The sequence below is a fragment of the Chionomys nivalis genome, chromosome 17, assembly GCF_950005125.1.
Source record: "Chionomys nivalis chromosome 17, mChiNiv1.1, whole genome shotgun sequence".
In the NCBI taxonomy this organism is placed as follows: Eukaryota; Metazoa; Chordata; class Mammalia; order Rodentia; family Cricetidae; genus Chionomys; species Chionomys nivalis.
In genome coordinates, this window is record NC_080102.1 from 41,631,401 (window position 1) to 41,654,701 (window position 23,301).

The following is a 23,301-nucleotide window of genomic DNA, read 5'->3' on the forward strand; positions in this document are numbered from 1 at the left end:
GCTAGTGACTGAGCCTGGATCTTCTGCAAGAGCAGCCAGTGCTTTTAACTTTGGAGCCATCTCTCTAGGCCCCTGCATTATTTCTTATAACTTCATGTTATATCTACAAAAATCTCAAAATGAGCCAGGCATGGTGGCACATGCCTTTAATCCCTGCACTGTGGAGGCAAAGGCAGGCAAATCTCTGTGAGTTTGTGGCCCGGGTTGCTGGACAGTTCCGGGCAAGCCAGGGCTACATAAGTAAAGTAAAAAGAACGTTTAATTTGAAAGAGAGGTGGTGAATGTGTGTGGTGTCACACCTAGAGGGCACCTGGATGGCCTTAAGGTCCAGCATCACCATAACCTTTGCCCCCATGTCCCTATAGCACCTCGGGGACCTCAACCCCACCTCAGAACCCCTTTAAACACAGCCTACTCAGGCTAGATACCTCATAAACACTTAGGCCCCAGGTTTTGCTCCAGCCTGGACTCTGCCAAGTGAACCTTCCTCTGCCCTGCAGGAACTTCCCTTACTCCTGGGCTGTGTGGACCCCTGAGTCTACTCAGGGTTTGTCTGGGTCAACCCCTCCTAGGGTGTAGTCACCAAGAGAGCTGGTACCTCAGCCGTATCAGAGGACACTAACTTCTAAGTTTGGGTGATTTCATTCCAAATGAGCAAATGATGGGAGAGGAAATGTGTATGTTGAGGAAGGCCACAGATAGGCACAACTGCGTTCTAGAACTTTCAACCATATCTACACATGAAGATACAATAACCAGGGACAGTCTGCACTGAGTCTCGCACTAGGAAGCCAGGACCCTGGATAGGCTTTCTGGCCTGGGAATTTCTGATCCTGAGTGACCTCTTCATCTCCTATCACCACATCACAAAGGGAGAGTGGGGGTAAATAAAAGAAATTACCTGAGACAAAAGGGTGAGGCGTGTTAAGGCATGGAATGGTGTGGAGTGTTGGGTATTCCCACAAGAACAATTGTTGAACTGCAAAATGGGAATGGCACAGAGCCGACTGTGCTGGGTCCCCGGTAGACAGGGCAATCTGTGTTTTTCTTCTAATCAAGAGGATACTGGTGTCGCCCAGATCGCTACAAGCTTTAAAAACCTTAGCCGGGATATTTGCAAATATGCCCGTGACTCAGGACAAGGACTGTCAGCTCACAGCTGGGAGCTCTCCGAGGGCATTTAAGTACCATCAATGGATGGGTTCTAGGGGGTTCTGGCCCAAGGGTGACCCGGGAAGCCCCCTACCGGGGGGATGGAACACACAGCTTGCGCAATGAATGTAGTGGTATACAGGGAGGAGCCCGCGCTGCCCCCGCGCTGCCCGGATGATGGGTGTGTCCGCAGCCCCTTGAGCGCCCCAATTCTTCTAGCTAGAGACTGAGCCTTCGCCGGCTGGGCGGGGCCTCTCAGGGGCGCGGGATCCGCGGGCGTGGTCTCTGGTGGGCGTGGTCTCTGCAGTTCCTCCTCCCCCCACCCGCCCCCCAGCCTGTCCTGGCTCTGCGCGGTGGTGGCTGCTGCGGCGGCGGCTCGGGGACCCAGGTGAGCGGCGGTCGGTTCTCGAGGCCGGGAGGGAGGGAGGGTCCCGGGTCCGGCTGAGGGGGCGGCACGCTCGGTTGGAGAAAGCGAGGCCGGGGCGGCGCCGCGAGTGCATGTGTGCGTGTGCGTGAGAGTCCCGCCGAGCGCCTGAAGGTGGGATAGGGGTGGGGGCGACCTCTAGGCAGAAGCGGCCCCTGGAGAAGTATAGCCTCCCCGTTAACCTCCTGGGACCTTCCTCGTTCGTCTCTCAGAGGCCCCCGCCCCGCCCCCTTCTCTCGGTATCTTGAGTTTCTCTCCATCTGTGTGGGTGGGTCCCGTTGGGGTCTGTACAGCCCTCTGCCCAGACGCCTAGCCATCCTATCAACCTCCCTCCATCCGAGCGTGTCTCCTCCCTATCGCAGCTTGCCTCTTCCTCTCCATTGCCCCCCTTAGTAGAGCAAACAAAGATGGTCGAGGGAGGGGGACTCTTGTTTCCAAGCTATTCCTGGCTCAGGTTGTGACACCCCCCCCCCAATCCTCTGGTCTCTGGCCTGGGCCTCCAACCACCTCCTGGCAGGGAGCTGGACAAGGGCAGTAGATAATCCCACACAGGCAGAGGCCCCAGGGTGGGAGCCCTTAGGGGGTCTGTCACCCTCACTGGCCATTGACAGCAGGTAGGGGCATCTGGCAGATCAGCCTGGCCAAGGTCTGAGCCAGTGACCAAATATCACATGATTCCTACATGCCATCTCATATGAGCAGGCCCTAATGCTTTCCAAGATTTTCCTTGCCAGAGCCAGGGTGAACAAGAAGCGCAGGGCTGTGGGAGAGTCCCTGGCCTGCAAGCCCCAGGAAACAGACTCACTTCATCCTGCCCCCTGAGCTTCCAGATCACCGTCGGGCATGGGTAGGAGTGACACTATAAGGGAGTGTGGAGACTGTGGCTTGATCTCAAAGTTAGGTGATTAGAGATACGCTTGGCTGAGAGCGAGCCTTCACCTGCCTCTGTGTCCAGGATCCCAAAGGCCTGGGCCTGTTCCCTGGACTGCATACAGACCGGCCAGCATCTCCCTGTGGCCCTCCTAGGATAGGCTAGTCAGGTCTCTGGCCATCCCTGGTCCTCTCTGAGGATGCTTGATCCACAGGCTGCAAGCTCATGGGTTATCCTGGGATGTTGCTGGGGCCCTAGGAATCTGCATTTACCACACAGTCACCTCAACCCCGGTCAGGTGCACATTGAGGTGTGAGCCTCGTTGAGAGAAGGCTTGGTGGACAATGACTCAGTCTCAAGAAGGGTCCCTGTTAGTGGCCAAGGCTCGGCTGTGTCCCTGAGCCGGCCATTGCTCTCTGTGAACTTAAGTCCCGTTGTCAGGGGCTATGACCTCCTGAGTGCTCCGCACTCAGTATCCACTACTCTTTGTTGAATTGTGGGGCACAGGTTGCTATGAAACCAGGTGAAACTGAGCAAACTCTGAGGCCCACTGCCGAGTGAGCGTGTGGCTCTAGGCAAGTCGCTCTGCTTCTCTGATCCTCAGTGTCTCCATCTGAAAACAAGGAGTGTTTCTATCCACACTGGGTCCCTCGGGAGGATCCACTGATGTGCCCAGAACGTGGAGGTACCAGCCACCGGGTGGGTGGTGATTGTTTTCGGGATAACTGTGTTAATGGAGGGTACTAGGGACAGTTGCATTTCCTCAGCAGCAGGGAAAGTGTTTGTGCAGATGCTCGCTGGCGAATGGCTTTTGTTTCTAATGGGTAGCTTGAAAGGCCAGGGCTGGCCTGGCCGGAAATGCCTGGAGAAGCCGAGCAAGAGCTCAGTGTGATACCAGCCACTGTGAGTAAAGCTGGGCCCGAGGGTTGACAGTGGCTAGAGGACGCCCCACCCAGTCAGAGAGTCAACCCCGGGCCCCCTCTAGACGTCCCACATTCCAGAATGCCCATGAGACCTCCATTAGCAAAGTGATCGGTTCTTAAAGACCTTCCCCAACCCCGCAGGTGGCTGGAGGGATGGGGGATGGGGCTGAGACCTACAGAGGGAGCGAGGCACACAAGACAAAAGGATGCAGAGCTGGAGATTCAGAGGAGACTAACCCTGGTCCCCTGGGTTATGCAGCAGGGTCAGGGAATCCTGCCCTGAAGCTCAGGGTGGCCACAGGGACCATCACTCCCCATCCCCATTCGGAGGCTGGAGATGGGAAGTCAGAGTTTGTCTAGAATGAGGAAGTGGCTCCATAATGACAACGTGATGCTCCTCTCTCTTAACCGCATTCCTCTTTCGTGTCTCAAAACTGGATCTGGATGCGGGACTTTCTAAGAGACAGCATCTCAGCTGGGGCTCAATTAGTGGGTGCTTGCCTAGCATTGACAAGGCCCTGGGTTCAATGCCCCCACACCACAAAATCAGGCATGATGGTGCATACCTGTTACCCCAGCACTAGGGCGTCGGGGTGGGGGCAGAATGATCAGAACTCTAAGGTCGTCTTGAGCTCTATAGTGAGTTTGAGACCCTGACCTTGTCTCCAAAGGGGCAAGGGGGGATGGAGTCACCTGCCCCAGGAAACTGCCTGGCCTCCCCCTCACCCCCCCCATTCCCACGAGTTGTGGTCCTCTCCTGCAGAGAGCTGGACTAGATGGTTTTGGGACTAAGTGGAGGCTCAGACCCAACTGTCAGGATCTAGTCTGCACACCTTCACTAGCCCCAGCCTTGGCAAATTTCCCAGCCTCTGGCTGCCTCCTGTTTTGTCTGTCGAATGATGAAAATGGCCACCACATGCCTTACGTTCATCACGAGAACTAAAGGGTAGTCCCAGCCCAAGTCGGAGTGTCATTGTGGATCTTGACATGGGTGCTGAGGTTGATGTAGGTGAGAGAAAGGAACACATATCCATGCAGTACAGGTACAAGGAACCTTCCGCAGCTCTGTGCCGTCTGCCATGGTCACTTCTTGGTGGAGAGACGTGGCTCCAGCTTGATTCTGCCAGGTGTGAGGGAGCTCTCTTCCCTGTGATTGTTAGTCTAGGACTTGTCCAGAAACCAGTCCCTGTCTCTGTTCCCTGGACGGTGGCTGCTGCCACCTGCAGCCATGCGGGATGTCAGCAAAGTCCTCCGTTCTTTATAGCACTGGTTTCTAATTCGAAATAAGCTGGTGTGTCCAGATATCACGTAACCTACACGTACCCTGTAGCTGCAAGGGAGTCCAAAAGACTGAGGGTCTGTTGCTCCTCTATTAAAAGATGAATGGTGTCTCCCAGAGATGAAACTCTCCAACTACACAGTGAGGCATGTGGGGAGGCCCTTTATTAGAAGATTGTCCAGCAGGCATACAGAGACTTTGTCCCATTTGCTTCTGCCCCAAAGCTTGACTCACCCTGAAATGAACAGGTGTCCCTGTGTCTTGATCATCTGCTCTGAGCTAGGCTCCGTGGGAGCTTCCCTGGCCTCTGTCTGCTCCCCCAACAGTTCATGGGGTTGTTGTGACTCTGCCCAGTTAGCAGATGGACAAACTGAGGCCCAGGGCCAACAAGGAGAAGGGCCAGGGCTTAGACCCAGATCTCTGTAGCCAGCCGCGTGACACTTGCCATACTGATATGCTTAAAGATAAGGACATGAAGCCTTGCCATCAGGGGCCACCTTGTGGGCTCCTTGGATCTCAGCATGAATCACATGCATTTTTCTAAAAGGTTCTCAAAGTTTGCCTACTAGATTGAGGCCATCATTAAATTATAAAAGCATTTTGTCAAACAGAATGAATAAACCTGCAACCAGGGGACAGTCCAGGAAGAAGACACAAGAGAACACCCAGCCTAGAAGACAGCCCTCCTCAACTCTAGATCCGAGTTCTAGACCTGCCTCTATGCTGGACACCCCCTTTGAGTCTGAGGAGTTACTGCCTGTGCTTTAGTTTTCTCATCTATAAAACAAGCTTTCTCCTCCGTGTAGCTGCAGAGAGTGTGATGGGCAGCCTGCAACGCTGGGAGCCAGCATAGCCACTCTTGGCCTTAGGCATGCTCTAGCAAGGCAAATCACAGGCACACAGATCTGCTTCCGTGTTGCCCTCTGTAGGCCCTGTGAGGTTGCACTATGGTGACCCCACTGTCCAGATGCAGGTGAGGCAGTGAGGTCATTACCCAGGACTCAGGTCACACAGCTGTAAGACAGTCTGACTCAGATGGACTGAAAGCCATTTGCCATGGCTATGTCGTGGTTGGGAGATATGGCTTCTGCTTGATGTTTCCAGATGTGAGGAAGCTCACGCCCCTCTGACTGTTAGTCTAGGACTTGGATTGTGGTGGTCACAGCCTCTGGTGCGTGGTCTCAACTGTGCCAGGAGAAGACAGAGCGGAGTTTTGATCTTGCTTCACAGGAGGGGCCGCAAGGCTCCTGTAGAGAGGGGAGATGCCCCCACTTATCGTTCATAGCTGTGTTTGTCCTGCCCCTCTTCAGCCAGCGCTGGGACTGGGAGGAGAGAAGACCCTCAGGTGGGCCAGTCCTGTGTCCCCCATGATACCAGCCCAACTGTACAAGGCCTGGAAGGAGACTCCAGCCTCACTGCACCCATACCCTCAGACCTGTGCCATTATTCTGAGAGTTTGAGTTTGGGCTCAAAACGGGGTCTTACTCTGTAACCCAGGCTGGCCTGGAACTTGTTATATAGTCCAGGCTGACTTCAACATCTCAGCAGTTCCCCTGCCTCAGACTCCCATGTGCTGGGGTTAAGGATGACCACCACCATGCCCAGCTTCTGTTTTCATTTTTGGCATTTTTTTTTCCCCAATAGATTCTATCATGGGGTTGTGTCTACAGTCCCCAGCCTAAATATGTCACCAGGTGGCACATGAATATGTGTCCTGCTTTTTCATAGGATGTCACTCTAACTTCTTCACTATTTCCTAGGCAATGCCCAGTTCCTACCACTCCTGAGTTCTTAGCTGTACAACAGCCTGCACTGTGCACATCCTCTTCTGCAGAGAGCCCTTTGCAGGATTCTCAGGGCACGGAGATGTGACAGTCCTCTGCGTCTGTCAAATGAGACCTAGAACACTGTATCTTGGTGGCCTTGGAAGGAGTGAGCCTTTGATGGGGTGTGATGGAAGGTATCTGGCAAACTGCAAAGGATCACATGGTGGCTGCTATCCCTGTGGTTGCCATGGCTGAGTTGTTGTTTTAGCCTTTCTTCTTACAAAAGTGGTTGTCCCTGCAAGAGGGGACCAGGTCTCACTTTCTGAGCCCACCTGCCTTGATGTTCTGTGGTTTCCCCGCTTGAATGAACCTCCGTATGGACAAAGGTCCAAGAGTCACTGCAATCTGCAACCTCATCTTGTCCCCCACGAGTGGGGAACATTAACCCCACTGTAGAGCCAGGTGCTAAGATAGGCCTCCCCAGGATTACGTGACAGGAAGGGACATCCAGGAAGGCTTCCTGAAGGAGGTGGCTAGCACGGAGCCAGCAGGTCGGAAGGGCAGAGTCTAGCTGGTATTCTAGGTAGAGTGAAGAAGGGGACTTTATGTGAGGGGCGTGGCTAGGCCTCGCATCAGCAGGGTGCAGCCCGGTAGTGGAGTGGTGGGGTTGTATGCTGAGCTGCACTAAGATGCCCTGAAGTTACCTTGGATTAGAAATGAAAGGAGCTGTCCAGCTGCACGTCCTGGCACCCGCCTCTCATGACGTCAGGCCTGGATGGACAGGAAGGGGTGTAGTATGGGCTCCACGGCTGTAGTCGCCCGCCTGGGACCTCTTCCATAAGCATGATAAAATATTTATCAGAAGGCAGGCAGCTGGGCTTCCCTGCACAGACTGCCATGGGCAGCTCCCACCGAAGCTGCCTGTAGCCTCCCCAAGTTCCGCTGAGTCACAGCCCAGGAGCCCTCTGCCCAGCCTCCTGCTCGCTGTCCTGGTGCCACATGGGTTCTTCATAATATGTAAGCCATTGGGTAGCCCCATGACCAGGGCACCCAGCACAGTGAAAATGCTGACCCAACTTCAGGCCTCTCTGGACTGTGCAGGCCTCAGCCAAGGTCACAAGCAGACAGGCTACGGGCACCCCATCCCTTGTCCACCCTGCAGCCTCTGACTCCTGAGCAAGGTAGGTCCTTAGCCTCTGTAGTATGGGGACACTGAGGCCGTGTGCAGGTCAGATGGGTCGGATCTTTCAGGACCTGGTGACCAGAGGAGACTTGGCATTTTCTGTCTGACCCCAAGTCTGTCTCTGAGGAGTCGGACTCCGATAAGGACCAGTTTCTGTCCACCCTGATGTGACAGTATTGGGACTTTACTTTGGGATCAGCAACGACAGAAACAGCGGCAGATGGTGCCTTCCCTCTGGTGTGAGGAGTGGGAGCGCGCCCAGGCTGCCGAGTCTTCTGTTCACCCATTCATAAAACCGTCTGCACATCCGGGCCAGCCAGCTAGCTTGTGTCGTGTGTGCACACTGGGCTGTGTGACCTTGGATAGGTTGCTCTGCCTCTCCGAGGCTCAGTCTCAGATCTGTGACTTTTGGAGGATACATCTGGATCTCCTTCATGTCCTCATATCCCCGAGACCGGATAGTCCTCAGTGGGCCTTTGGAAAGGCTCCACTTGCCAGAAAGACCCTGGCAAGGCCTGAGGTAGGTTTGCCAAGCAGTAGACCAGAGGCTTGAGGATAGAATTTGCTGGGCTGGATGGAAATGTCTCCGAGGTTGTCAAGTTCCCCAGGGAAAGTCTGTGGTCCCTGGAGCTGCTGCCACAGTATCTGGGGATGAGACAGGGAGCTGGCCACACCAGCCACTAGTGGGGACCCTGTGGGCTGCCAAGCCAGCACCACGCCCCAGCTCTGGCCAGGCCATCATGCCCCTGGCTCCCTGTGGTGCCTGCTAACCCCATTCCCGCCTCCTCAGCTGCCCTTTGTAGCCCTCCCTCTGCTGCTGCGGCTTCTTTCTGTTCCTCTTCCAGAAGGGCACCGTGTCTTCAAGCTTCTACAGGAAGCTGTCCTGCTCCAGGGGGCCCTCCTGGCTGTCCACCTCCCCCTGCCCAGTCACGTGACCCGGTGCCCTCCCACGCCAGCCACGGGGTCCTTCTCCTGGCTACAAGAGGTGATTACTACAGCCCTCCCGTGCCACACGGGGCTCTGCGTGAAAGCTGCTGGCCCTAGTAGCTCCGCTCCGTGTGGGTTTCCTAGAGTGTCTGTTAGGTGAAGACAGGGAATGCGGGTGGCAGGTGTGCAGTGAAGGCATGGTGGAGCAGAATGAACCCCTGCCTGTCTATACAGGCCCCAGCAAATGGCCTCTGTTAGCCTGGATTTCAAGGGTGGAAGCTGGTGACGGTTGAGAATAAGGGCATTTGGGCCTGGGAAGGCAGGTGGGGCCTAGGGCAGAAGATACCTTGCCCCAAGTCCAGTGGGCAGGGCCAGTGTTGTCCCCTCTAAGTAGCAGGCAGGGGAAGGGCAGGCTGGGCCTGTCACACCCCTAGTGGTGACTAACACATATGCACAGCCTGGCGTGGAAAAGTTTGACAAGAAAATGCCCTGGTGGGGACAAAGCTTTCTCTTGTGGCTCCTTTCTCTTCCATCTTCTGCTTTTGAAAAATATCCTAGAGTTCCTTCGGTGACTTTGGATGTATTGAAAGTCCTGTGACAAGCCCTGAATTCAGTAGCCACAAGGACATTCGGGGACACAACCTGACCACAATCTGATGGCAGAGGCTGGCAAATCAGGGTGTCAGGTCAGGTTCACCAGACGCAGCCTGATGGGAGAAGCTAACCACCAGCCAATCTGACGGGAGGGGGTACTGATGGTCTGACAAAGCCTAGTGGCTTGCCAAGGTGGCCCTGCAGATGAATTCCTAGAGCAGCAGCTCCGCCCGCAGAACTGGGCATTTATCCCAGCATCCACATCAGGGACCTGTGCCTGTCACTTCCAGATGCCAGCTCTCCTCAGTTAGGCCCCCAGGAGCCTTGTGCTTTGCAGAACACAGGCACAGTAGGTGTGGGATGCTCTTTCCCTGCGTGGAGAGACCAGCAGGCTCTGCTCAGCCCTGGGAAGGTGAGAGCCTGATTTAGCTAGCCTGCTTTAGCAATCAAGCCTAGAGGGGAGGACCCCTGGACGGCTTGGGAATGCACTGAGTTGTGCCTTTGCGTGTAATGGCTATACAGGTGGTTGGCCAGTAGGTGGCAGCCTATTGCAAGGTGTGTAATCCCCCCCCCCCCACACACACACACACAAACACCTACACTGTGAGGAGTGGGTCAGGGCAGAGGCCAGCGCAGACCACTTTGCTATGGCTACTGAGCAACCCCATCTGGTCCAGATGGTGTTAGGTTTTTTTTCACTTGGCAGCTCTGGGCCTCAGAAGTACCTGGCTAGCACCACGCAGCATAGGAGCCCCGCTGAGTATCACTCACTGCCCATCTAGAGCTTACCCTCGGAGCTGGAGCCTGGCTCCTCCTGTTGGCCTGCTGACTTATCCATCCTCAGTACTCCAGTAGGGTGATGAGGAGTGGCGCTACAGGGCTGTCACAGCATCTGTTAGATAGCAGATATACCCAAGTGAGTGTACCTTGGCGAAATGTACTCGGAGTGGGGAAATGAGGACTGGGCCTCATGGAACACCGTGGGGGCTCCACTTTCAGGGGGAGCACTGTGGGGCTCCACTCTCAGAGGGACTATTGTTGGGGTTCTACCCTCAGAGGGAGCACTGTGGGGGCTCCATCCTCAGAGGGAGCACTGTGGAGCTCCACCCTCAGAGGGAGCACTGTGGGGGCGCCACTCTCAGAGGGACTATTGTTGGGGTTCTACCCTCAGAGGGAGCACTGTGGTGCTCCACCCTCAGAGGGAGCACTGTAGGGGCTAAGCATAGGAACTTTTCTGGAACATTTTGTCAGAGGAGCAGGAGCAGGTTGTGCTGGCTAAGATGTCTGGGGCCAGGGAGCAGAGCATATCCCATGGAGGGAGGGAAGTGGAGAGGGAAGAAGATCATGTGACCAGTGACCAGGAGGAGAGATGAGAGCCAGAAGAGAAGGGGCCTAGCATGAGGAAGCCCTGCTCTGTAGTAGTTCAGAGTGGACCTTGACCATTTACTTCCCTTCTCAGAAAACAGGAGCCCTGGCTCCAGGGGCACCCAGCCCAAGATCCTCAAAAAGCCAAGGGGGAGGAGGCCTGAAAAGAAGGCTGAATTGGGTCAAGGAGTCAGAGGGCTTCTGCCAAAACAGAGCCTGGCAGTTGGGCAAGCTGGAACCAGAGATGGCGGAAGTGGGCAGGCCAGCTGCATTAATGGTGTCAAAGTCAAATTGCACTGCATTTTTTTGCAGTGCTCAAATCCATGACACCCCAGTCCATAAAAATCAAAGGTATAGAGCCAACAAAGTGATTCTGTGCGTAAAAGTGGTGACCTTAGTTCGATTCCTGGAATCCACATGGTGGAAAGAGAGAATGTATTCCCACAAGCTGGCCTCTGACTTCTACATGTGTGTCAAGGTGTATGAGTGTGCACACACACAATAAATAATTAAATGTAATAAAAATGTTTAAATTAAGTATTTTGGCTGGGCTGCCATGGTACATGCCTTTAATCCCAGAACTTAGGATGATCTCTGTGAGTTCGAAGCCAGCCTGGTCTACAGAGTGAGTTCCAGGACAGGCTCCAAAGCTACAGAGAAACCCTGTCTCAAAAAAATAAAAATAAATAAAAGAGAGAGAGAGAGAAAGTGCTCTGATGAGCTAAGGACAAGACTCAGTCACAACCACATTGACCCCAGGCTGAGTCCTTTCCTTCTCAGAATCCCAGAATTTTTCAGTGAGGCCTTGCTGGACTGGGCAGAACCAGAAGCATGGAGTCACAGGATTAAAAATGCCAGACCTCGTGACTCGTGCATATGGTACTTTCTGAGGCAAGAGAAGCACTGAGAGTTTGAATTCTGCTAGCCAAGGCTACCGAGTGAGTTCCAGCCTAGCCTGCACTACAGTGCGAGATCATGTTTCATTTTTTAAAGATTTTACCTTATTTTTTACTAGTGTATGAGCATCGCATGCAGGTGCTCACAGAGGCCAGTAGAGGGCGTCAGAGCCCCTAGACTTACAGGCGGTTATGTGTCCTCACCATGTGGGTAGTGGGAATTGAACTGTCTTCTACATGAGCACCAAGTGCTCTTAACGTCTGAGCCATCACTCTAGCTCTCCTGCAACACATACATTTAAACACATAAATAAGCAGTCCTGATCACAGTGTAGCCTGGGTGATCGCTGTCTAGCTTCTGTTCTGCAAGGTGGTCCCAAACTATTCCTGTTATGTGGGAAATGATCTGATTCCCATAAGACATTCACTCCTGGTCCAGTATGTGACCTGGCCACACTAGAAGAGGCTCTCCTTTAGGGGTGTCCTGTCCCTTGAAGCTCTGAGTTTGCCATTGGTTGGGGTGCTTCTCTACCTTGTCATAACGATGGTTGTCTCTCAATATTGTTGGGATTCAAGGTGACTGCAGGTTTAGGGCAGCGATTGGAGACCTTTGGGTACCTTTCAAGGTCTGGAACAGGACATCGTAAAAGTTAACTATATCTGCCTTTGTTTGTGCTTTTAGCCTTGAAGCAAGATTTCTAAGGGAAAGGGTACAGCTTTTAGGCAATCCTTGAGTGACTGGCGTATCTATGCAGAGAAGTGAGCAGGTGACCCTGAGTGAAGGAGACAGACAAAAGGAAACGAGAGATGCTGTGCTTTCGTTCTGCCTTCCGTGGCCTTGGTGGACAGAGAAGGCCTGTGTGCTTGTCAGCAAAAGTAGCTCTCAGGTGCCTGTTGCAAGGATACATCCCTAACATTAATGATTATTGTCTCAAAAACAAACAAACAAACCCCCCCAAAACATAGTCAATAAAAGGTGGGGCCAAAGAGAGACCACTGCTCAATTCTGTGTATGTTTAATTGTTTTTCAGGGCAGAGCCTGGACAGTGCTGGGTGGGAAGCAGGCAGGATTCTGAGGACCCGGCAGGAATGGAGAACAGGGACTGGAGGGTTCAGGGGAGGAAACAGGACCCAAAGAATGCATACTGGGCCCTGACTGCCAGGCTTTGGAATTTGGAGTTTTCTGAGAAGGCACGGGACCTGATCTCAGGATTAGGCAGGGCAGGGCCCATCTGGGCGGGGTCAGGGATTCAAACTGGTGGCAGAGGAAGTCCTGAGGCCGGAGGCTGCTGGTCCCTATAAAAGCTCTGGGGGGCAGCAGAGAGCCAGGACCCCTAGAGCCCCAGCCACATTGCTTAGGCATCAGTGGTGTGTCCAGCTGTCCTCAAGTGAGTTCTGGTCTCACTGCCTGATATTAGGGAAGTTGGGGACAGAACGGGCAACAGGAACTCCAGCATCAGTCCTAACCCCGCCTCTCACCAGCTTGTGACCCCGTAGTGACCTCGGGATTTGGAACCTCAGATGGGCTTCAGTGGCCGGGGCTGGGTGTGGCAGGTAGCTGGGTAAATATCACTGCTTTTCTTGACCTTAGTGCCCAGATCCACTGGGGATCCCACTCTCCAGGGATTTTCTCCTTTACGGAGATTTTGAAGGACCCAAGTTTTGACTGCTGGGTTTGTCTCCGCCTCTCCCCACCATGTGACATGACCCCTCCCCCATCTCAGGGACCTCTAATCAGAAGAGCTTTTCTCAGATAATCATTTCTTGGGTGTAGAAGTCCAGGAGTGGGTGGCTTGGGGAATACCACTCTGTAAAGCAGAACCCTCCCCCTGGGAGGCCCCGGGTGGCATCCAGACAACCCCAGGTTGGCTCTGCGCTACAACCAGGAAGTGAGGAATACCGGCCAAGGGTTGGTTCTCCCTGTTCCTATCGCCCACGTTGGATCTGGATCCCTGACAGGGAGCAGCTCTTCCTACCTTGCAGGGCTGGGTACAAGGTTCAGACAGACAGAGAGGAAACGGACTTTCTCCAGAGCTCCTACCACGCCTGCGCCTGAATACGGTGTCTGCACTCCTCTCCGGTAGCGCCAGCAGGAGCTAATGCCTAAGTCACTTTCATTCTTTCCAAGAATTCTTCTAAGAAAAAGCTACTGGCAAGAAGATGCCTTTAGGAGAGCACAGAGCAGGAAGGCAAGCTGGCAACCTGCCGGTCCCCACTGCTGGCATGGGGCCTTCATCCTCGGAGTGGGGACAAGCCCCGTAGTCAAGCACCCACATGAAGCAGGGTCGCTCTGTCCAAGGCTAAGGTTGTGATGCGTTTGGCAGGGCTGGAGCAGCTCTCCCTAAGGGAATCAAACCTTAACTTTCTGCCACTTCCAGATTCAGCTCCATGGGGAACCTCACTTCCCTCAGGGTGCTAAGGGACGGACCAGAACCAGGGTTCAAAACCACCCTCCCCAAAGAAGTTTGGAAACTGATATCCAAGACCTTCACTGAGAATTAGAGGCAGAGAGTGTCTTGGGGTCACATGGTTATAGTGACGGTGGTGTCAGATCCGAGGGATCTCTGCTGGTCAGAATCCCACAGCAGCCAGAAACACAGGAGGGAAGACATATTTAGGACAGAGGACCAGGCCCAGCCAGGCGAGGTTTCAGGAGGACCTGAGGGAGGGTAGCATGGAGTGAGGAGGCAATAGCACTGTCTGTTGCTTTTCACAAGCCCAGTGGACGCCTGTCCTGTCTCGAACGCTGACTGGTCAGCTGACTTTGGGGTACAGAGAGAAGGGCCTCCAAGAGCCTAGCTTCGTCTTACCCTATGGTGACAGGTTCCTGAACTTCTGCAGCCCTGGCTCACTGCCCCTTCCCATTGTTCCTCTCTAACAGGAGTTTCCAAGCTCCTGGTATGACGTACAACTTGTGATTTTCCTGTTTCACCATCTTCTGCACACCAAGGAAAGGATGAGACATGGCCCCGGGGGCACAGGCCAGAAAGGCAGAGCCAGGCTCTTTAGCTACCTACTGGTCCTCTCCTGGGTATCTGGGACCCCGGGGTTAGGAGCCAACTCTGCCACGGCTGCTAGAGACATGGTACCAGTCAGCTTTGGGGAACTGCCAGGCCTTGCCAACGGGGCAAGTGCTCCCTCTAGGGACTCTCGGGAGGAGAACCTAGTGAGGGTGCGTTTGGAGTGGGTAGGTAACCATGATGACTGAGCTGGGACTGTGTCTCTCCTGCTCACCAGGCCAGGCTCCAGCTTCAGCCATGCCTCTTTGGCCACCCTGATTTTGCGCATGTGTCCCAAAGCCTCCATTTCTCTCTTGGGACGTGGGATCCCCTCACCTCCAGAGAGCAGCACAGCCTTTGGAGTACTAGGTAGGACAGTGTGTTCAAGTCCTGCCTCTCTGCCCTGTCTCTTGTCCTTCCCACCCCTGGCAGGGACCCCTCTTCAACTGGTTTCTTCAAATAAGTTCTCTGTCCCCTGTCATTGTCACGAGCAGGTGAAAGTGCACTTTGATCTTGTCCTAGTGGACAGAGGTCTGGATTGGAGAGGATCCCGCCCTGAGTGTGAACCATCTGGGCCAGCCCCTCAGTACCTTCATACCCCATGAGTTGGAGAGGGCTGTGGGGAGTGCGGGACCCCTACGGGCTTCAGTTTCTTCCTTGATCCTCACATTCTGAGAAGCTGCCCATCTCCCAAATGGATTCCTTGAGTCCCTAGAGGTCAACTGACCTGGCAACAAGGTTAGATGGGCCCCAACCCCGGCTTCTCACTCGGGGCTCACTCCCAGCAAGACAGCCCTGATGTTTTTAGAGTCTCACCTTGTGGCCAGGATCCTGTCTCAGGGTCCTTGCTGGCCAGGTGGAGGTTGGATGACGCTTGGATCCCATGAGAGGAGGCTGTGGTTCTGAGGTGAGGACACTGGCATCTTAGGGGACGTGTGAATGAGTTCACTTGTCTCCCACATCCTTAACCATGAGCCTTAGACACAGGTGACTCTCGTCAAGGTTGTTCCTAAAACAACAGCTCAATCCTTGATCCAGGGACCAAGCCCACAGGTCCCCATCGGTCCCTGGAGGACCCAGCAGGGCACATGAAGTCCCTGTACCTACTTACAGGGGTGATCGCTATACCAAGAACTGTCTAGGAATTCTGCCAAACGGGCTCTCTGACCCTTGACCTACCGACCTACCAAAGCTGGCTTCTTAGGGGTTGGGTTTGTTCAGATTTTATGACACTGAAGGCCACAGGAACAGTTTTGGGGGTCACACTTGCTCCAAACTCCTCGGTTGTCTTTTCCAGGGAACTGTAACAGCCTGATCTCCGCCTAGACTCTGCCTTGGATTTCTGGGCCCAGAGAGCTTTGCCCTTTGCTGCCTACCGCCAACTCTCATCCACGCTTCCTACCACCAGCCCCAACACCCGGCAGCACTGCACCCCCGCGTCTCTGTCACACTTCTGTGTTGGGCTGTGGGTGTAACCAGTGTAAGTCTGCTGGGGCGGGGACAGCTCATTTCTTCACTCTCTCCGGAGATATTTTCTCTCTTCTTTTCCTTTCTTTGAGACATTGTCGCCTAAGAGTCTGTGATTCACTATGGAGCCCAGACTGGCTGCAAACTCAAGGCAATTCTCCTGTCTCAGCCTTCCAACTACCAAGATTACAGAGGAGCACCCCTACCCTTGGCTCTAGATATGTCTTCTAATTCTCACAACTGTGTACCCCCATTCAGCATGTTATTTGTCCTCTTAGACCCTGACTGTACTCTAACTTCTTCCTCAGGAGCCCCTGCAGCTCACTCCTCCCCCCCCACCGCGCCCCTGTGCTCTCCCCTCACCTCTTCTTTTCCTCTGGTTGCTCTTCCAGAGCAGCCCAGACTGCCTCCCTGTTCTCAGCCAGCCACTCCTTCCAGACAGGTAGCCAGAGGTCAGTCCTTCCCCTTACCCTGCCCATCTGTGCTGGGTACAAGGTCAGGCTTCTCTGAAGAGCCCAGGGTTCTTCAGCAGTTACATCAGCGGTAGAGTCAGGGCTGCCTCACGTCTGTCTATGCGTCTTAGTTTCCACCGATATGGCCTAAAATATGAGATGAGTGTATCTAGCCATTCCTATCGAGCACCTACTATGTGCTAAGGATAGAGAATGGGGTTATGAGCATGTCACAGCCCCTGGCTCTGATAGGAAATGTCCAGAAAGCCATCCTAAGTCTGAACAAGGGCAGAGGTGGTCAGAAGGGGGAGACGACCTTGATCTTTGGTGTTCACTGAAGGATGTTCTGGAGATCAGGGAGACATGGAAGTCTTGTAGGCATCTCATGGATTGGTGGCCTCAGACTTGCTCTTCGGCACAGTGGGAACTCAGGAGGGCAGCGTGTGCCATGAGCAGCTCCAGCTACTGTTCATGAGGGCAACAGGTGTGACTTGGAGAGAATGGTCGGGAGGGGTCTGTAGTCCAGGCTAGAGATGCTAAGGACTAGGGATAGGGAGGAGAGGGACAGATAGGGTCAAGAGAAGGGTCTAGTAAGTGTTTCCAACCTATTTTTTATTATTTAAAATGTTAATTACATGTCTCTGTGTGTATCTGAGTGTGAACTTGTGTACTTGCATGCAGTGCCTGAGTGTGTCAGATTCCTAGAGCTGGAGTTACAGGTAGTTGTGAGCTACCAGCTGCAGGTGCTGAGAACCAGTCTTAAGGTTAGGGTTGCGAGTTGATGTTGTCCGGCATCCATAGCTATCCCCCAATAAAGGGTTCATGGGCAGCAGATTGGACACCCCTGATACAGGATGAAAATTCCTCAGGGCATGGCCTGCGTGTCGTGGAGCGACAGGGTGAAGCCAAGATTTTGTGACCTTCACTTTCCACACAGGAAGCCGAGACCCTAGAGAAGTGACTTACCCCAAGGCTCCAGCTAGTCCAGGGGCAGAGAGCACCCACCCAGCTCTCTCAAGGCTAATGCTATAGGACAGCTGCTGCTCTCTGCCCCAGCCATGTTGGCCACCACTGCACACCAGCATGGGCTGATGGGTCAGTAATTCATTTGGGATTTTCACCAAAGTTTTGTTTTTGTTTTTGTTTTTTTTAATAATAAGTTGGGAAATCCTTGTCCAGCTGTGACAGTGTTCCGCATGTCAGTACGGCTGGAAAGTGTGCAAGTTGGCTCTTTCCTGCTCCCTTGAGCAGACAGAGCTCCTGGCCGGTATGCCCAGCGCTCCATAGTTGGTTGGGCGCTTTACACCTCTCTGGGCGAGCAGTTTCACCCCTGCTTTGATGAGAAGGAGTGGAAGCTCTCTGAACACCTCCCCCCCCACACACACACACCTGAATGTCTCATCCGTCCAGACCTGGGTTCCTTGACATGGATCATGGATCAATGGTCCCTGCCATTGTCACCTCCACCCTTGTTTGGGGGCTGGTGAGCTCATTGCTGTTGACACCCCTCCCAGTGGGGTCCTCACTGGCATGAACCCCGTCAGTCATTTCACAGTAGTTTGAGGGGCCTTAGGCTCTGTGACATTTCTTGTGAACAAGGAATTGTCTGTTTATCACAGGAATGTGGGGGTGTCCAGTATACAGTGGGTGCTTAGGAAATGCTGGCTGGTTGTAGTTGAACCTGATTGGTGCTCTCCTGAATGCTGCCCAGGGCCATGCCTGTCCCCCTGTGCTTGGAGATGGCAGGCAAAACTAGTGGGACTCCCAGAAGCCCCTGTGTGAGGCACTGGGCACTGTGTCACATGAGGCCTGGGTTAGGTTCATCTTGGCATATTTGAGTGGCAGAACCCTGGAGAGGTTCTTTTGCCCTGGGTGCCACAACATCCCCAACAGGTAGAATTTAAATTGCTCTTTGTGCCCCCAAGGCTTTGGCATTATGTCCCAGGAGCATATCACCCAAGCACAAGGATTTAGGATACTCTCCGACTTCTACCAGACAGTGGAACCTAGGATTCAGGGGGTGTCACTGTCCTCCATTCCTTCAGCTCCTACTGCAGCAACCCCTCTGGCCAGTCAATCATCCAAGATCCCTGCCTGATAGGACCCTAGTCCCTGGCCCATCCCCTAAGAAAGGGGTCTAGGACAGCCTGGTTCATGCTGGACTCAGGTGGGGTGGGGCTGATGGTTGAGGCACCCGGCTTAAAGCTTTGATCCGCAGTGGGAGGAGCTTGTGTCCACGTGAAGGGGTCTGGATGGATCTCTGTGGGCATAGCTTTTTCTCCTGGGACGGATGACTGGCGAGGGAGTGACTTCAGGAGACATTGATGGGAGACCATGGATCCCTGTGCATGGGGTGTGTGTGTGTGTATGTGTGTGACTATAGTGTTGGGTGCCGGGTGGGCAGATGGGGTTGGACTGCTGTGTGGCTTGTGTGGTGGCTTCCGAAGGGAAGGAAGGAGGCGGCTGAGAGCGCCCCCAGAACTGGCCCTTTGGCCGTTGAGCGCTCCAAGACGCCAGCCCCGCCCTCCCAACGCGAGACCACGCCCACAACAGCCCCGCCCAGAGGGAGGCCCCGCCCCCGGCCTGCTTTTGCGCTCCGAGCGCTCCACGCTGCGCCGCCGCGAGCGATGGTTCACAGGGCCCGGCGCTGGGCGCGCGGCCCCGGGCGGAGGCGCGGGGCCGGGGCGGGACCCCACGGGGTCTCCGGGCTTGCCGCTAGCAGCCGAGTATAGTCGTAGGGGACGCGGGACGCGCGTGGGCCGGGGTGAGCATGAGGACTCTCCGCAGGTTGAAGTTCATGAGTTCGCCCAGCCTCAGTGACCTGGGCAAGAGGGAGCCGGGCGCGGCGGGTGCGGACGAGCGGGGCACGCAGCAGCGCCGGGCCTGTGCCAACGCCACCTGGAACAGGTAAGGCGCGCAGCCCGGAGCGGCGTGGCCGGAGACGGTACCGCGCCACTTTGCGCGCAGCTCGCCCCGCCGCCGGGCCGCGCGCGGGGAGGGAAGCGAGTGCAACGTGTCGGCGGCTCGAGCCCGCGATCGCGCCCCGGGGGCGGGTGGCCCCGAGCAGAAGCTGCCTCTGCGCCCCCACTTCGCAGGGGCGCACTTGAGCTTCGTGGGGCCCCAGCGGAGCGCCGCTGCACTTCCTGTATGCGTGTCGGGCTCTCGGCGCGGGGTGGGCGGTGGCTTCCCCCTAGTTGGACCCCGGGCCTCCCAGCTGTCCGGGGTGGTGCGGCAGCTGCCAGACATTCCTTACCGGACCCTTCCGGAGGCCCGTCCCGACCAGCCGGGCGTGGGAAGCCCCTCCCCCAGCTGTACTTTCAGAGCCAGAGTCACAGATAGTTCTTTTAGCCGAGTTCCCCAATGGGTCTCCTCTTGGCCCCTTTAAAAATAAATATTTCTACCCAGAGTAAAATACAGATCGAGGGAGTGTGAGGCAGGCTGTTGAGGGAGGTCTATGGATGCTGGCTCTCCTCTCCACCCCTCCACCTGGCGGTGAAATCCTGCCAGGTGCTTCGCCCGCTGTGGTCTGCCACCAGGGACCCGGCTGTCACTTGGACACACGTCTTCTGTTCATCTAGTGAGCAGCCCGGGGAAGATAGGGCTGCCAACTGGGACCCTATCTTCCACCCTCCACTAAGCTGAAGATTGCTTGAGAGCCAAGACTACCTTCCTGCCTCGGTTTCCCTCTATCTTAGGCCTGCACAATTCTCCTCACTGGGCAGGTAGCGGAACAGTAAGAAGGAAGGTTCCTGTTGCCCCAGAGCTGCTCACTGGTGTCTTCACCCTCTTTCTTGTCTCTGGCCAGGGTTTAGTGGAGCCATGCTAACTTTGGCTCAGATTTCAACTCTTACTTCTCTGCTGGGTGACCTTAAGTGGTTTGCTTACTACCTCTGGTCCTCAGTTTCTTTATCAATGATATGGGTGAGTGGCTGTTGTTGGATTAACTATAAAAATGTGTAATAAAGGCTCTGGACATGGCTTCTGGCACAGTGGGAACCCTGTGACTCAGAACTCAGGTCAGGGCACATTGAGAGAATGCCTATAGTGTGATGTCTGGGGACTTAAATAAAAGTGACTTTGTGGGGACTCTTTCACTCCCACCTGGGGGGCCTCTAGCTCAGAGGACTTAGATGGCTCCTCACCTTGTGTGGTTGTGAGGGGATCTGCTTTTTGCCAGAGCTCTGGGGGGCCTTGCTAGGAGAGATCACTCGAGTCTCCCACGGGCTTTTCCTTTGGTGGCCTGTCAGACTGCAGAGGCTTGATTGGAGCTCCCACGGTACCTGAACAGTTCCTATGTCCATCCTTTAGGGTGGAGGCTCCCCCTGCCTGTGGCAGCGGGGCTCTGCCTGTGCCAGCCTTCAGGGCCTCCAGTTCACCCTTGTCTTGATCTTAGCCTACAAGGAAAATTCTACCCTCCACCCCAGATGAGAGACACAGGGTCACCCAGAGCACCAGGACCCGTGCTGCACACCATTGCATGACTTGATTCCAGGTCCACTCCCAGATGGGTGTCCTCTCAGACACAAAGTAGTGATGGACTTGAGACAGTGTGCCCAGAGTTCCCTCCCAGAGTCCCCTCCCAGCCCCTGCCCGTCTTCCTGCTCCTCTCCCAGTGTACAGTCTGCAAGGGCTCCAGGACATCAGCCTCAAGCAGGGTCACAACAGCAGTATCAGCCTGCGGATCCTGGCTAGCCCTCCAAGCTGTGGCCCTCATTCTGAGCCCAGGCATGACCCCCTTTTACCTCCGTGACCTCATTAGTGTCCTGGGACTGTAGAGTCATGCCACACTGGACCACCCCAAATAACAGGAGTGTGTGTGTTCTGGCACAGCTAGATGTGGGGGTGTGACCTGGCTGCCTCCCTCTGGGGACTCCAGAGAGGGTTCTGGCTTTGCCTCTGCTGGCTCTGTTGTCCTTGGTTCATGGCAGATTTGTTTTAGTTCCGTCTCTGTCTTCAGAGCTTTTTTTAGCCAGGTCTCCGAGTTTTGAGTTTTGGAGGGAGTGTTTTGTTTTGTTTTTTTTTTTTTTTTTCTGTTTCTTGAGATTTCGTGTGTATGGGTGCCCCCCCGCCCCCGTGTGTATGTGACTAGCGTCTGCAGAGGACAGAAAAAGGTGTTGGAGTCCCTAGAACTGTAGTTACAGGTAGGTGCTGCGAACCCAGGTCCTCTGCACGAGCAGCCCAGTGCACTCAACTTCTCAGCTGCTGAGCCACCTCTCCAGCTCCCTAGGTTTTTGTTTTGTTTTGAGACAGATCCCAACATATCCCAGGCTGGCCTGGAATTCACTAGGTAGCCAAAGATGATCTTGAACTTCTAGTCCTCCGACCTCCACCTCTCCTAAAGTTAAGGTTGCTGTGATTGCAGGCATGTGCCACCACACCTGACCCAAGTTTCTTTTGTGTATGAGGCCACCAGCCACCAACTGCGGGCCACCTCAACCCAGGACCACTTCATCTCTAGGTTTTAGCCCGTTGTAGTTGTAAAGAGCCTCTTTCCCTGTCAGATTTGAGGCTTAAGCTATACACAAACACCTGGGGACAGTGTCCAGCCCACTATAGTGACAGTGAGTACATCCCCCAAATTCCCTGCAAAGTCGTTGCTGTGTCCTAAGATAGTCCACGCACTCAGTCATGTATTCATTCATTCATTCATTCATTCATTCATTTTCTCGGTGTTGGCTGGACCAGGCTAAGATCTTGGTTTAGCAGCAAACAGCCTGTTCAGGGCCGGAGACCCTAGACCGTCAGAAAGTAAACAAAGGAGCTGCCAGAGCAGGAGGTAATTACTGGTGGCACTTAGCACTTGGAGGATAGAACAGGGGACACTGGACTGCTGGCTATTAGGCCGCCTGCCCCTGCTCTCTGTGTCTGTTGGGTGTGCAGGAGCTTGGGACGTTCTCGGAAAGAGGCATGGCATGCTGCCTTGTCCCCCACAAGCACCTGGAATTTTGAAGCTGTTTCCGAAGCACCTGCTGTTGCCTTCCCAGAGCTCAGGGCCACAACAGGCCTCCCCACCTGCCAAGGATATGCCCTGTTGTCCCTAGCCTCGCAGCCCAGGGGTTCCAGAAAAACTCCCCAAAGACGTCAAGACTCCACAATAGTGGGGGCTGGAGAGATGGCTCAGCAGTTAAGAGCACTTCTGTTCTTCCAGAGGACCCAGGTTCAATTTCCAGCACCCACATGGCAGCTCACAACTCTAGTTACTCCAGTTCCAAGGAACCTGGCAAAATAAAGTTGAATAAATAATTAAAAATATTTAAAAAATTAAAGAATTTTTTAAAAAATCCACAGTAGTTCCAAAGTGCTTGGGGAACACATGGGGGTCTCCTCTTAGCCTTCTGAGCCATCACTCAACCAGTGCCTCACTCACATCTGTCCCCCAGGAAGTGGAAGCCCTGGGCAGGCAGGAGCAGAAGGAAGTACACCCCAAAGTGTGGGACACCCCACCACCACCAAGCAAGGTGTGCGTCCCTGCCCCCAGCCCTCCTCCCAAGGGGGCTGTCCTTGTCAGTAAAGAGAATGAGATACCCTGAGTCAGTGTCTGGGACCTGAACCCGGCTCACCCAGGAGCCCAGTGTCGGGGATGCCTCCAGGAATGCTTCCTGTCTCCACTGGGGCAGGGTAAAGCAAGCAGTAGATAGAGCTGTCTTTCCAGGGAACTCTGGTGGGACAAGGAGCAGGACCGTCGGGAACCTTAGGAGGGGCGTTAATATACTTGATGTACAGATGAGAAAATTGGGATTAAGAGAACTACAGGGGCCACATAGGCCCAAAGTGTAAGAGGGATCAGAGACCAGATCCCACCCAGGCTCGACTCTGAAATATTCAGAGCCCCTTAAGGACCAGAGGACTGAGCCAGAGCTTCCAGGCAAGGGTCCTAGGGCTCCGGGCCTTCACTCACCCTGCCTTACTCTGTCCCGGGCCCCAGTGTAGGTGTGGCCAACTGAACAGCCGCCCCAAAGTGTCCCCGCCCTAGTTCTCAGCCTGTGGGTGTGGGCTTTCACGT

At 54.5% G+C, this 23,301-nt stretch overlaps 1 protein-coding gene across 3 annotated transcripts in view; it reads left to right on the plus strand.

The window, feature by feature from the left end:
- Nucleotides 1-1,501: 1,501 nt before the first annotated feature.
- The window catches only part of Prr5 (proline rich 5), a 43,250-nt gene continuing 21,450 nt past the window's right edge, over nucleotides 1,502-23,301 (plus strand). For 2 of the 3 annotated variants that reach the window (XM_057792093.1, XM_057792094.1), the window contains exon 1: nucleotides 18,908-19,205. In XM_057792093.1, coding sequence (XP_057648076.1) covers nucleotides 19,069-19,205 — 137 coding nt within the window. In that variant the 5' untranslated portion in view covers nucleotides 18,908-19,068. Of the gene's footprint in view, nucleotides 1,541-18,907; nucleotides 19,206-23,301 lie in introns of those variants that run through there. The other variant, XM_057792095.1, reaches the window with a different exon arrangement.